General features: G+C 45.5%; 1 protein-coding gene across 3 annotated transcripts in view; it reads right to left on the bottom strand.

Moving 5' to 3' along the window:
- The window catches only part of ddx20 (DEAD (Asp-Glu-Ala-Asp) box polypeptide 20), a 55038-nt gene that overhangs the window by 13675 nt on the left and 26627 nt on the right, over positions 1 to 14736 (bottom strand). Inside the window, exons 1-4 of one of the 3 annotated variants that reach the window (XM_080209885.1) lie at positions 7505 to 7717; positions 5682 to 5776; positions 4443 to 4611; positions 2336 to 2450 (exon numbers count right to left, since the gene is read on the bottom strand). In XM_080209885.1, coding sequence (XP_080066011.1) covers positions 2336 to 2450; positions 4443 to 4611; positions 5682 to 5776; positions 7505 to 7706 — 581 coding nt within the window. In that variant the 5' untranslated portion in view covers positions 7707 to 7717. Of the gene's footprint in view, positions 1 to 2335; positions 2451 to 4442; positions 4612 to 5681; positions 5777 to 7504; positions 7718 to 14736 lie in introns of those variants that run through there. The other 2 variants (XM_080209888.1, XM_080209886.1) reach the window with 2 other exon arrangements.

Genomic DNA, 14736 nt, shown 5'->3' with positions numbered 1-14736 from the left:
TGGATTGAGGACTGATTGACTGACAGACAGCAGAGAGTTGAGATAAATGAGTCCTTCTCTGGCTGGCAAACCGTAACTACCAGAGTGCCACAGGGGTCAATACTCTGACGACAACTGTTTATAATCTATAAAAAGACAGATGTAACATAGCAAATTTTGTGGACAATACTAAAATAAGTGGGAAAGCAGACAATGAAGAGGAGATAAAGGTTTTATAGATGATCTATACAGCTATGAGAATGGGCCAAAATGTGGCAGGAGTTTAATGTGGAGAAGTGAGGTTATCTATTTTGCCGAAAAAATAGAAAGGCAAATTATTTGAATGGAAAGCAGATTTAAAATCGAGTCTGCGCAGAGGGATCTGGGTGTCTTTGTTCATGAATTGCAGAAAGTCAGTGCGCATGTAATAAAAAAGGCAAATGGAATGTTAACATTTATCATAAAGGGGCTGGAATATAAAAGCAGAGGTGTGTTGTTGCAATTGTATACAGTGTTGGTGAGACCACATCTGGAGGATCATGTCCAGTTCTGGTCTCCTTATTTGAGGAAGGATGTGGTAGCATTGGAGGCAGTTCAGAGGAGGTTCACCAGATTGATTCCAGGGATGAAAGGGTTGACGTATGAGGAGAGAATAAACAGCTTGGGCTTGTACTCAATAGTTTAGAAGGACGAGAAAGGATATAAGAACATAAGAAATAGGAGCAGGAGTAGGCCATCTAGCCCTTCGAGCCTGCCCCGCCATTCAATAAGATCATGGCTGATCTGTCGTGGCTCAGTTCCACTTTCCCGCCCTCTCCCCATAACCCTTAATCCCCTCTCTTATCAAGAACCCATCAACCCGCTTCTTAAAAATATTTAGCGAGGCAGCCTCCACCACTTCAACGGGCAGAGAATTCCAGAGATTCACCACCCTTTGAGTGAAGAAGTTCCTCCTCAACTCCGTTCTAAACCGCCCCCCCTTTATCTTGAGGCTGTGCCCCCTAGTCCTACTGTCTTTTTTGAGCGGGAAGAGTCTCTCCACCTTTATCCTATCCATCCCATTCATCATCTTATACGTCTCAATGAGATCTCCCCTCATTCTTCTAAACTCTAACGAGTACAAGCCTAGTTTATTCAGCCTCTCCTCATAGCTCAACCCCCTCAACTCCGGTATCAGCCTAGTAAACCTCCTCTACACTCCCTCCAAGGCCAAAATATCCTTGCGCAGGTGCGGCGCCCAAAACTGCACACAGTACTCCAGCTGCGGCCTCACCAATGCCCTATACAGCTGCAGCAAGACCTCCCTACTTTTATATTCAATCCCCCTCGCTATGAAGGCCAGCATCCCATTCGCCTTCCTGACCACCTGCTGCACCTGCAGGCTGGGTTTTTGTGACTCATGCACAAGGACCCCGAGGTCCCTCTGCACCGTCGCCTGCTGCAGTTTTTCGCCACGTAAGTAATAGTCCTTCCTACCATTCTTCCTACCAAAGTGGACCACCTCACACTTGCCAACATTAAATTCCATTTGCCATTTCCTGGCCCATTCGCCCAGCCTATCTAGATCCTTCTGCAGACTCTCCACACCCTCCGCACAATTTGCCTTTCCCCCAATCTTGGGCAAATTTCGACACCCTACACTCGGTTCCCTCCTCCAGATCATCTATATAAATGGTAAATAGCTGAGGCCCCAGCACCGACCCCTGGGGCACCCCACTAGTCACCAACCGCCAATCCGAATAGCACCCATTGACCCCCACTCTCTGCCTCCTATTTGACAACCAATCCTCTATCCACGCTAACACCCTACCCCCAACTCCATGTCCTCTGCAAGGTATATAAATACTAAAAGGGATTGATAAAGTAAAAGGAGAAAACTTTGGTCTGAGTTACTTTCTCCCCTTCTCACAGTGGTCACAAATGTGTTTGGAAATTCCCTTTAATTATTTTACACTTGATAAACACAACAGTTCTAAAACAAAGAAACACTCAGAACTTGGAAGTGTTAAACTATCCTGTTTCATTTTGGTGATGTGTCCCAGTAGCACAATACTTGTTTTGGGTTACGGGGTGAAGGCGGGAGAATGAGGATGAGAATCATATCAGCCACGGTTGAATGGTGAAGTAGACTGGATGGGCTAAATGGCCTAATTCTGCTCCTATATCTTATGGTCTTATGGGTGTAGTAACAAAGGTGATGACATTGGTGACCATGCAGTAATTCCATTTATAATGGCCAGATTCCCACAGTTTAAAATCTGTCACTTGTGTCAAATAAATTGCTTTAGGCCCTCAACAGCAAAAACTGCTGTAAGAGGAATATTTCAAACACCGCGAATTGGAAATATTCACTCACTTGATCTGCTCCTGGAAGCTGCCCTCCTCCAGCAACTTATCCGCCTCATCGAGTACAAATAGTCGTATACTGGCCGTTGGGAGAAAGCCAATCTCAATCAGCTGCTTAATGCGACCTGGATAGAGGGAAGCCATTCACTCCAATAAGAAAGTGGTCGCTCTTAATTGCAACATGCACAATGAAGCAATACATTTTTATATAAATAGTTCCACATTATGCAGATGGTCGCTCACTGAATCACATTAAGCACTATTGATAGATTCTTGCCAGCCGACGGGACATGGGGCTGAGAGGCTAGCAAATGGAGCTGGACCACAGATCAGTCACAACCTCAGTGAGTAGCACAACAGGTTTGAGAGGCTAAATGGCCGATCTTTATTCCAATCCCGACGAGCACTATAACATGCAATTTGTGCAGACAGAGCACCTACAAAATAACTCTCAGCTACTGTAGAAGTAGTCAGAAGCTTTAGTCAAGTCCCACTTGAGGATATAATGCAGATTGATATTCCAATGCAGTACCAAGGGAATGCAACACTGTAGAGGTGCTGTCTTTCACATGAGAAGTTAAACTGAAGGTCCATATGCTCTCTGAGGCATATAGAAAACATCCGACAGAACCAGAAGAACCACAGAAAAGTTCCGGTGCAACAAGAGGCCATTCAGCCCATCATATCTGTGTCGGCCAAAAATTAAACTAGCCGCCTATTTTAATCCCATTTTCCAGCACCTCATCCCTAGCTTTGCAGGTTACAGTGCTTCAAATGAAGATTCAGGTACCTTTTGAATGAGCTGTATTTCAACCTCAATCACCAACCTAGACAGTGAATTCCAAACCCCCACCAGCCTCTGGGTGGTACAGTCTTTCCTCATGCATCCTCTAAGGAACAACTGAGAGCTCTGGGTCTGTACTTGGAGTTTAGAGAGGGGAGATCTTATTGAAACATACAGGATACTGCGAGGCTGGATAGCGTGGACATGGAGAGAATATTTCCACTAGTAGGAAAAACTAGAACCAGAGGGCACATCCTCAGGCTAAAGAGACAATCCTTTAAAACAGAGAAGAAAAGGAATTTCTTCAGCCAGGCAGTGATGAATCTGTGGAACTCTATGCCGCAGAAGGCTGTGGAGGCCAGGTCGTTGAGTGTCTTTAAGACAGAAACAGTTAGGTTCTTTATTAATAAAGGGATCAGAGGTCTTGGGGAAAAGGCAGGAGAAAGGGAATGAGAAAAAAAATCAGCCATAATTGAATGATGGGCCAGACTCGATGAGCCAAGTGGCCTAATTCTGCTCCTATATCTTATGGTCTTCTACCCAATCACCTTAAATTTATGCCCCCTGCATTTGAGGAGTCGTGTGATATGCCTTTATTAAAGGAATAACAATTTTTTTTGCTTTGGGTAATACTTCTGGATTTTTAAGAGTTGAAATCTGTAAGCGATTTGTTGTCGAGAAGGCAATTTACTTGCGTGTTTTGACTAAGTGGGATTTTGGGTGGGAGGGGAAGGGGTCTAAAAGCTCTGAGCTAAAGGTTCTGCAAGACTTTTTAACCATGTAACTTTAATCTCGTGTACTTAAGGTTTTATTTCCCTCAATGAAAGTTTTAATTTTTAAAATGTAAAGGTGTTGTTGGAAGTGTATGCTTTTGGGGTCAGTAGCTCTTCATCCTCATTTCCAAAATACAATAGAAAGATATATGATCAGTAAGACTGGTTTCCCACTGGGATCTGGCTTGGTCAAAAAATAACGTCTGTGGCAGTTGTAACACATTGGTGTTTTTACGTCACTATATGGCCTCACCGCTCCCTATCTCCAATCTCCTCCATGATATCTCTTGTCTAATTCTGGCCTCTTCAGCATCCGCTATTGCTCCACTATTGGCAGTCATGCTTTCAGCTGCCAAGAACCTAAGCTCTGCAATTCCTTCACTCATCCTCTCCATTTCTTCCCTGCGCCTTAAAAACCACCACCTTGACCAGGCTTTGGGTCACCAGCGTGATTCAGTGTCAATATCATTCGCTAATGTTCTGTGACGTGCCTTGGGAAGCTTTTCTACTTTAAAAACACTGCAAGCAAAAGTTGCTGTTTTGTGCTAGGATCCATTTACCTGGAGACCCAACTGCAATGTGGCATTTTTTCAGGCGCACTTTGTCCAGGCTCAGTGGGGTCCCTCCGATGAAGGCGTGACATTCCAGGGCCTCCATTTTAATGCCAATTGCTGTAATGACAGAGTGGATCTGCACAGCGATTTCCCTGGTTGGTGCCAGAACAAGAACCTGCAAGCAACAGAAAATCAGGGGCGTCAACATAAAGATGCAGTGTTAAGTATACCATGAATAGAAAAATGTCATAGTGGTAAAGCAATCAATTGATGTCTGGAGTTGCAAGGTCAAGAAAAATAGGTAGAAAGATGGGGAGTAAAGTTCCAACCTAGGCTAAACACAGTTTATGATTTGTTTGAAAATAAAGAGCAAGCATGTAACCTGAGAGGTGCTGTTCAGCTGAGACATTAAGCTAAGGCTGCCTATGCCTTCTCAGATGGACATATAAAGAACTTAAGGCACTACTGTGAAAACCAGGGGCATTCCTCCCAACCATCCTAGCCGACTTCCTCAACCAGCTGGCACTAGGGCAGAATGTGTTCATTGCCGCGTTGCTACATGTGGGATCATGCAATGCACAGACTACCAAACTTTTCTGTATCTCAACAATGGCTAGAGTCGAAAAGTATTTCATTGGCTGTAAAGCACTTTGGGACATCCTGGAGCCATTAAAGGCACTATGGGGGCAGCACGGCGACACAGTGGTTAGCACTGCTGCCTTACAGCGCCAGGGACCTGTGTTCGATTTTTGCCTTGGGTCGCTGTCTATGTGGAGTTTGTCCCTGTGTCTGCATGGGCTTCCTCTGGGTGCTCCAGTTTCCTCCCACAGTCTGAAAGACGTGCTGATTAGGTGCATTGACCCAAACAGGCACCACAGTGTGGCCACTCGGGGAATTTCACAGTAACTTCACTGTAGTGTTACTGTTAGCCTTACTTGTGACTAATAAATAAACTTTACCGTAAATACAGGTTCTCACTTTCTTATAAATACTTGTGTTGTGACCAAACATTGCCCTGGGTCTGTGTCCAATTATGTCCCATTTATTGAAACTTTTAAAACTAGGGAAAAGGAGGTGAAATTTGTACTGAAATATATACTGCCCTGTTTGGAAGCCCAAATTCCCCAATAATGCACAAATTGCTTGGCACAATACCACATTTGTCTTAATGTTTCTCCATGATTACACACCTTGAAGTTAACAGTAGTTCAGAATATTATGTGCAATTTTCAAGTGAATGCTAACCTGCGTTGCTGGATTCTCCAGGATGAGGGAGTCCAATGCAATTGTGGCGAATACACATGTTTTTCCCGTTCCGGATTTGGCTTGCACAATCAGATCTGAAAGGGAGATAGCGCTCTGTAAATAAAAACCGTTCACGCTGCATTCATCCAATTTTAGAGCTTAAGATGTTATGGTCTGTGCTGTCACAAAGGACATTCAGAATACTGGTACCTACCAAGTATTGTAATCAAACTCATTAGCTCTATGTAGCACAATACCCTTGATTATTTTAAATCGCTCTCACCACTGCCACCAATGACAGCCCAGTAATCACCAGCACTTCACTCTTAATTGCCCCTTTCAAAATAATGCACATTTGAAAAGAGAAAATTAATTATCTTGCTGCAAATCTTTCAGGGAGCAACTAGAAATTATACAATCACGTCTCACTCAAGTCCAGTGGTAGACATGAGGAAACTCCAGCGACATTAACAGGATCACTGCTCTGTGTGGGCAAACTGAGCAAAGTTTCTCACGCAGATATTTTGGTTATCAATTACCCATTGGAATTATTTTCACTGCTTATCAATATCTCAGCACTGGAATGCACCGATGTCTATTTTGATCCAAGTTCCCGCCTCCAGTTGTATTGCAGTAACTCATCATCACATCACCAGCTCCCAAATTCTACATTTTTCAAAAGAACAAAGGCAGCAGGAACTTGAAAACATCACCTTGTCGCAATAATCATACTCAAACACATGTCCGATTTTGATCGGCAACAGAGCAACTTCCCATCGCAACAGCGGAAAGGAACTCACTCGCCAAGCAGACTGCAGCAGTTCAAGAACAGCCAACATCATCCTCACAAGATGGGCAATTCCCAAACCACTCTCCTTCCTTCCTCCCTTACAGTCTGCCTTACTTTTTTGTTTAATCTGTTCATAGGATGTGGGCATGGCAGGCTGGGCCAGCACTTATGTAAGAGTCAACCACATTGCTGTGGGCCTGGAGTCACAAATTTATTTATTAGTCATAAGTAACACGTACATTAACATTGCAATGAAGTTACTGTGAAATTCTCCCAATCACCACACTCTGGCAGCTGTTTGGGTCAATGCACCTAACCAGCACGTCTTTCAGACTGTCGGACGAAACCAGAGCACCAGGAGGAAATCCACTCAGACCCGGGGAGAACGTGCAAATTCCACACAGGAAATGATCCAAGCCCGGAATCAAACCCAGGCCTCTGGTGCTGTGAGGCAGTAACGCTAACAACTATACACCGTGCCACCTATGCCACATGTAGGCCAGACCAGTTATGACAGCAGATTGCCTTTCCTACTGGACGTTAGTAAACCAGTTGGGTTTTTCTGACAATTGACAACAATTTCATCATTAGACTTTTAATTCCAGTTTTTTTTAAACTGGGTTCAAATTTCACCATCTGCCTTGCCCAGATTTGAACCCAGGTCCTCAGAGCGTGACCCTGGGTCTCTGGATTACTACCCCTTGCTCCACTCTGTTTGCATCCATCCCTTTCCCCAATCTCATGCACTTTTCCACGAGCCTCAATCCCTGAATATCAGCATCCCCACCCTGTATATCCCAATCCTCACCCTACCCACCCCTCCCCAACCACATACCCTCCAAACCCCTATACTACCCCCTCCAAATATTCCCTCCACCCCATTCTCCTTCCCCTCCCCCATCCTTCCCTCCTCCTCTGCCCCTTCCCCCTCCCCACGCCACCTCCCTCCCTCTCCTCCCATCCCCCACCCCCACCATCCCTTCTCCTCCCCCTCCCCCACCATCCCCCTCCCCCACCATCCCCCTCCCCTCACCGAGCCCGCACCGCCCTAGCGGGATGGCCTTCAGTTGGATGGGGGAGGGTCTCTCGAATCCGGCCTCCCTCAGCCCCTGCAGCACCGGCTGCGTCAGGAGCAAGGCGCCGAAGTCGAGCTGCTCGGGCCCGGCCTGCAGCACATCCTCGGTGCGGGGCCGCCGCTCGATGCAGTGACCGGGACGCCGGCCGCTCAGCGCCATCTTGTCCCAGCCTGTGGCAGAGCGCCCGGCTCCGCCCACTCGGATAGCTCCACCCACACTGGGGACTGGCACCGCCCACTCGGTGGTAGTCCCGCCCACACTGATAGCTCCGCCTACTCTGGGGATAGCACCATCCTCTCTGAGGTAGCTCCGCCCACTCCTATGGAACTGCCCACTCTGGGGATAACTCCGCCCACTCTGGTAGCCCTGCCCACTTTAATAGCTCCGCCCATTCGGAAATAGCCCCACCCAGTCAGAGATAGATCCCGCCCTCTCTGAGATAGAACCGTCCACTCTGAGGTAGCTCCGCCCACTCTTGATAGCACCGCCCACTCTGGAGATAGCTCCGCCCACTCCAAGATAGCACCGTCCACCCAGAGATAGCTCCGCCCACTCATAGATAGCTCCGCCCACTCTGAAATCCCTGCCCACTGCGGGGTAGCAGAGCCCTGGATAACATACAGTGAAAAGTATTGTTTCTTGCGTGCTAAACGGACAAAGCATGCTGTTCATAGAGTACATAGGGGAGAAGTCAAAGTTTACTAATGTCACAAGTAGGTTCATATTAACACTGCAATGAAGTTACTGTGAAAATCCCCAAGTCGCCACACTCTGGCGTCTGTTTGGGTACACTGAAGGAGAATTTTGCACCTAACCAGCACGTCTATCAGACTGTGAGAGAAACCCGGAGCACCCAGAGGAAACAATCCCTACAATGCAGTAGGAGGCCATTCGGCCCATCAAATCTGCACCAACCACAATCCCACCCAGACTCTTATCCCCAAAACCCCATGCATTTACCCCATGCAATCCCCCTGACACTAAAGGGCAATTTAGCATGGCCAATCCACCTAGCCCACACATATTTGGAAACCCACGCAGGTACAGGGAGAACATGCAGACTCCGCACACACAGTGATCCAAGGCCAGAATTGAACCTGGGTCCCTGGCACTGTGAGGCTCACTGTTCTAGGATACAGTGAAAAGTGTTGTTTGTTGCGCACTATACAGATAAAGTATACTGTTCATAGATTTCATAGGGGAGAAGTAAAGAAGAGAGTGCAGAATGCAGTGATATAGTCATAGCTAGGGTTAGAGAAAGATCAACTTAATGCAAGGTAATTCCTTACTCATGAAAAGGTGCAAAGCCGTCACATTTGGCGCTTTAAAGTTCCCAGTGTGCTTCAGATTAGCCTAAGGTATCTCAAAAATGTGGGCGACACACTGCCCCTACGTAGAAGCAACACAAGTGGCATTCGCCAGAAACTGGATGCTGCTTTCAAGCCAAAAAGACGTTCAGCTAATCACAAAAATTAGCAATATGGGATGGGAATGTCAGTGCCAGTGTGACGCCGTATGTAGGCTGCATGCCCCAAATACTGGCAGATTGTATCAAGCAGCACATCCCTCAGAGCGGCACAGTGCCACAGTAGTTAGCACTCCTTCCTCACACCACCAGGGAGTTGGGTTCAATTCCGGCTTCGGGTGACTGTGTGGAGTTGCACCTTCTCCCCATGCTTGTGAGAGTTTCCTCCAAATGTTCCAGTTTTTCACACCATCCAAAGATGTGCAGGTTAGGTGGATCTGTATTGCTGAACTGGCTAGTAGTGTCCAAAGATGTGGATTAGCCATGGTAAATACTTATTTTACTTATAAGTGTCACAAGTAGGCTTACTTTAATATTACAATGAGGTTACTATGAAAATCCCCGGGGAAAGTTACAGGGATAGTGCAGGGGGAGTGTGCGTGTGATGGGTAAGATGCTCTTCTGGAGAGTTAATGGGCAGAATGGCCTCCTTCAGCACTGTGGGGATTCTGTGGTTCCACTATTCACAATGGGCAACATACAGACCATATCCAACCAGTTGATAGTTGCAAAACTCAAAACAGTGTGTCCAACATTCAACGTCACTGCGTGATTGAGCAACTTCAGCTAAATAATTCTCAGTTTGCTGAGAATGATATAGACAACCTATTTAAAATTGGGCTTGCAGTGTGGCACATTGTGAGTATGGAAGCTACATATATTAATACACAGGGCCCAGTTCTTTGCAGACACAAAGAACAGGTACACACATTGCACCTGTGCCAGTTAAACAAAGTAAGTGGCCATTATTCACAGGTTCATTCCTCAAGGCAATGCCTTGACCAATCAGTCAAGCTACCTGCTTTAAATTTTAAAACAATGCTTGGCAGTTAACTGTCAGTCATCATCAACTGGTGCATTAGCCATGCCTCTACCAATCAGCGCCCACTTACCAATGGGATTAATGGTCCGGTAACATAGACATGACACAGGCAAGGTGGGCTGTATATTTCTGTGATTCGATGAATTAGAAAATTAAGGAACCGTTAGCTAACCCTGCCAGTCAGAAGGGATGTTGTCAGCATGCATGGAGAGAGTACAAGAGGACCAAAAATACCTCCTCGGGATAACGGAAAAGAAAAATACCACCTGAAATATAAACCATCATCCCATTGCTGTCTGTGGGAGCATGCTGAGTGCAAATCTGCTGCTGTGTTTCCCACACTGTAACACAGAATACCTTGAATCACAGAATCCCTACAGTGCAGAAAGAGCTCATTCGGCCCATCGATTCTGAACCAACTCTTCCACAGAGCATCTTACCCAAGCCCATCCCTGTAACCCCATATATTTTATCTGCCAAATCCTCCAACCTACAAATCTTTGGACACTAAGGGCAAGTTGGACACCCCAACCTTTTTTGCATTCAATTCATGAGACATGGGTGTTGTTGGCTGGGCCAGCCTTTATTGCCCATCCCGAGTTGCCTTTGGAAGGCAGTTGAGATTCACCACATTGCTGTGGCTCTGGAGTCACATGTAAGGCCAGACCAGGTAAGGATGGCAAATTTCCTTCCCTAAAGGACATTAGTGAACTAGATGAGTTTTTCCAACAAGCGACAATGGTTTCATGGTCATCCGTTGATTCATATATTCAGATCTCCTATTGAATTCAGATTCCACCGTTGCCGTGGCGGCATTCGAACCTGGGTCCCCAGATCATAAACTGAGTTTCTGGATTAATAGCTTAGCGATAATACCATTGAGCCATCGTTTCCACACCTCCCCACCACCCCCCATCTTTGGACTGTGGGAGGAAACTGGAGCAGCCAGAGGAAACCCACACAGACACAATGAGAACAAGCAACCTCGACACAGACAGCTACCGAAGGTTGGAATTGAACCCGGGGCTTGACCATGGAAAGCAGCAGTGCTAACCACTGTGCCACCGTGCCACCCAATACAGGGAAGTGGTATCATCCCTGGGCTAGTAGTCCAGAAACCAGGATAATGCCGGGTTCAAATTCAACCAGGGCAGAATGTGGAATTTCAATTCAAATTCTGGAATTAAGTGATTGTGGGAAAAAACCATCTGGTTCACTAATGTGCTTCAGGGAAGGAAATCTGCCATCCTTACCTGGTCTGGCCTACATGTGATTGCGGATCCGTAGCACAGTGGTCGACTCTTAAAAAATACCCTTTGAAATGACTGACCATCAGCTCAGGGGCAAGTAGGGATGGGAAATAAGCGTTGGCCCAGCCAGCAACACGCACATCCAAATAAAAAAAGTAATTTTGAGCATCTGAGTTTGTAATAGGCGCAATACACATCTATCTGAGTTCTCACTTTCTAAATAAGATGTTCGTGTTTGAAACATGGATGTTCTTCTTGATGATATAAAGACGCAGGGAGTTCTAACAACAAATATTGCACTCAGCACTTCTGTTTACAAATGACTAGGATTCCAGGGCAGTTCCTCCTGTTCTACAGTCTTGTGTGCATTAACTTAACATCAATTACAATGGAGGTTACAGGTCAATGAGAGGTGTTGAGTGTAATAATGGGGCGTCTCTGAGATGCCACAATATTCATTAGATCATGAATGGTGTGATTTATTGTACAATTTTCTGGTTCACACAACTTCATCTTTGAACAAAGGATTCATCAATAAAGTGGAAAGTTGACTGCTATTATGCAAACACTGCAATCAATAACCATCTGATCTGACAAGCAATTCATTACTAAACAGCTTTTGTATGGCACAATATGCATTGCTCCAATTTATTAATGGTGAGATATGGGCAGTTTCATCATTTACATTCAATCTCAGGAATGTATTCTGTAAATGCCATGCTGTGTTTGTATGAGCAAGCATCCTTGCTACCAAGTTGAACCAATTCAGTCTCACATCTTCAGCTTTCTCATATGATCTCTGAACTAAGACCTGTAAAAGTTTACACGATCACATCCCACCCTCCAAAGTTTACAAACTTGATGAAAACTCCAGTCCTTGCGACAAAAGCAGAGGGATGAGATTATTATAAAAGGTCATGAGTGTGGCCCAATCCATCACGCAAACCAGCCTCCGATCCATTGGCTCTGTCGACACTTCCCGCTGCCTCAGCAAAGCAGCCAGCATAATTAAGGACCCCATATACCCTGGACATTCTCTCTTCCACCTTAGATACAAAAGTCTGAGGTCACATACCAACCAACTCAAGAACATCTTTTCTGCTGCTGTCAGACTTTTGAATGGACTTACCTTGTATTGATCTGATCCTTCTCCAGCTATGACAGTAACACTACATTCTGCACTCTCTCATTTCTTTCTCTGTGAACGATATGTTTTGGCTGTATAGTGTGCAAGAAACAATACTTTTCAGTGTATGTTAATACATGTGACAATAACAAATCAAATCAAATCAAATCAAAAATCAAGCATCTGTGGAGAGAGAATAGAGCCAACATTTCAAATCTGTTGCCCCTTTGGAAGATTTACTGACAATGTTTTGAAGTGTGAGGACAGTGTCCCCAAAATGTCCTGGAAAAATGTTTATACCTCATTCACGATCCTTTTTGTGGGTGTGTGATGCATACAAAATAATTGCCTTGTTTCCTACATTGCAACACTGAATGTTTAAACTGGCAGCAAAGTGCTTTGGAATGTTGTGGATGGGATTTTCTGGCCCCACTCACCCCAAAACTGGAAAATCCCATCCAAGGTCAACAGATTTTGCAAGGTCCGTCTCCCGCTCGCTCCAATTTCTGTGGTGGGCAGGAAGGTAAAATCCCCCCCCCCGTGTGTTTGTACAATAATCCATGTCTTTCTTTGTACTCATAGAATCGTACAGTGTAGAAGGAGGCCATTCAGCCCATCAAGTCTGCACCAGACACAATCCCACCCAGGCCCTATCCACATAGCCCATACATTTACCCTAGATAGTCCACCTGACACTCAGGAGGCAATTTAGCACGGCCAATCCACCTAAGCCGCACATCTTTGGACTGTGGGAGGAAACCAGAGCACCCGGAGGAATCCCACACAGACACAAAGAGAACGTAAAAACTCCATGCAGACACCCAAGGCTGGAATTGAACCTGGGTCTCTGCTACTGTGAGGCAGCAGTGCTAACCGCTGTGCCACTGTGCCATATTCCTTGACATACTTATTCTGTTCAACTTTGATGATATTTAGTTTTATGGATTTTGAACCTTTACTGTGGAAACTCATTGCCTGAAAAATTATTGGAGAGAAGGACAGGAGAGTGGGATTAATTGGCTAACTCTTTCAAAGAGGGTGAAATAGTTACTTTCTGTGCTGTACATTTATCTATTCTATCACTGTTAAATCTCCTAAACAAAAAAGTTCAAGAAAGGAAAATTGAACAAAACAAAAAAACGCTGCTATATTTTATTCATGGGTTGCTTGCAGCAGTTTAATGTTTTAATTAACCTTTAAATGTCAGAGGCTGGGAATTCTGCAGCGAGTAAATTCCCCAAAGCCTGGCCACCATCTCCAAGGCACAAGTCAGGAGTGCGATGGAAAACTCCACACTTGCCTGGATGGGTGCAGCTCCAAAATCACTCAGGAAGCTCAACACCATTCAGGGTAAAGCAGCCCACTTGATTGGCATCACTCAATAGCAGCAGTGTATACTATCTACAAGATGCACTGCAGTAACTCACCAAGACTCCTTTGACCGCACCTTCCAAACCCACAACCTCTACTATTATGTATGTATATGACCCACACTCTTAAAGGGGCAGTATGCACAGCAAAACCCCTAATTTACATATGTCACACACCTTTTTCTTTAGTCCAAAACTCCCACAACCGAAGGAATGACCTCCTCCTGCACTGTAGGGATTCTATGTTTTATACTTACAATGGAGAATATTTATTCAGAGCGTTACAAAGTACTACAGTTCTCAACATAAAGTCCATTCAATCAGTTCACATGGAATATATAGGCTGAATTTTTCCCCTATTGCCAGCCACGGGAATCGTAGCAGGTGAGAGGCAGACCATGCAAATGTCCGTCAACCTTGGGTAGGATTTTCCAGACCTGGGGAGCCGCTGGAAAATCCCACCCAGTGAGTTTATCAAGGGGATAGTGGTTTCGTATTGGCTGCTTCCTCATTTCAGGAACCTTTTCCTGAGTCACCTCCAGGGATTTTGGGAGTTGCTGATGCTCAGTACGGGGGTCTCTCTCAGACGGGTTTTGGGGGTGGCTGGTGCCACTGATGTTGCTTCCTCCCTTGGGGTACACGACCCTGACTCTGGAACCCTGGACTCAGGCCACCCCAGCAATGCCACCCTGGATGGTCCTGTCATTTATGGAGTTTCCCATATTTGACCAAAGTAAATTACTGTGGATGCTGGAATCTGAAACCGAAAGAGAAAATGCTGGAAAATCTCAGCAGGTCTGGCAGCATCCGTAAGGAGAGAAAAGAGCTGACATTTCAAGTCCAGATGACCCTTGGTCAAAACTCTGACAAAGGGTCATCTGGACTCGAAACGTCAGCTCTTTTCTCTCCTTACAGACCTGCTGAGATTTTCCAGCATTTTCTCTTTTGGTTTCCCACATTTAATGCAATGCTGTGACCAACTGGTCAGCAAGTGTCCTCCAAACCAGCTCATCCCCATTCTGTTCCGTGTAGCACAAAGGTCCCATTTATGCAGTAATGGTGACCGGTATCCACTTCTCCCCAGAAGTATAATTC

This window comes from Carcharhinus amblyrhynchos, chromosome 22 (genome assembly GCF_965287045.1).
Source record: "Carcharhinus amblyrhynchos chromosome 22, sCarAmb.v2.hapA, whole genome shotgun sequence".
NCBI classification, from domain to species: domain Eukaryota; kingdom Metazoa; phylum Chordata; class Chondrichthyes; order Carcharhiniformes; family Carcharhinidae; genus Carcharhinus; species Carcharhinus amblyrhynchos.
Note: the sequence above shows the minus strand (reverse complement) of the source record. Positions and strands in the feature narration are given on the sequence as shown.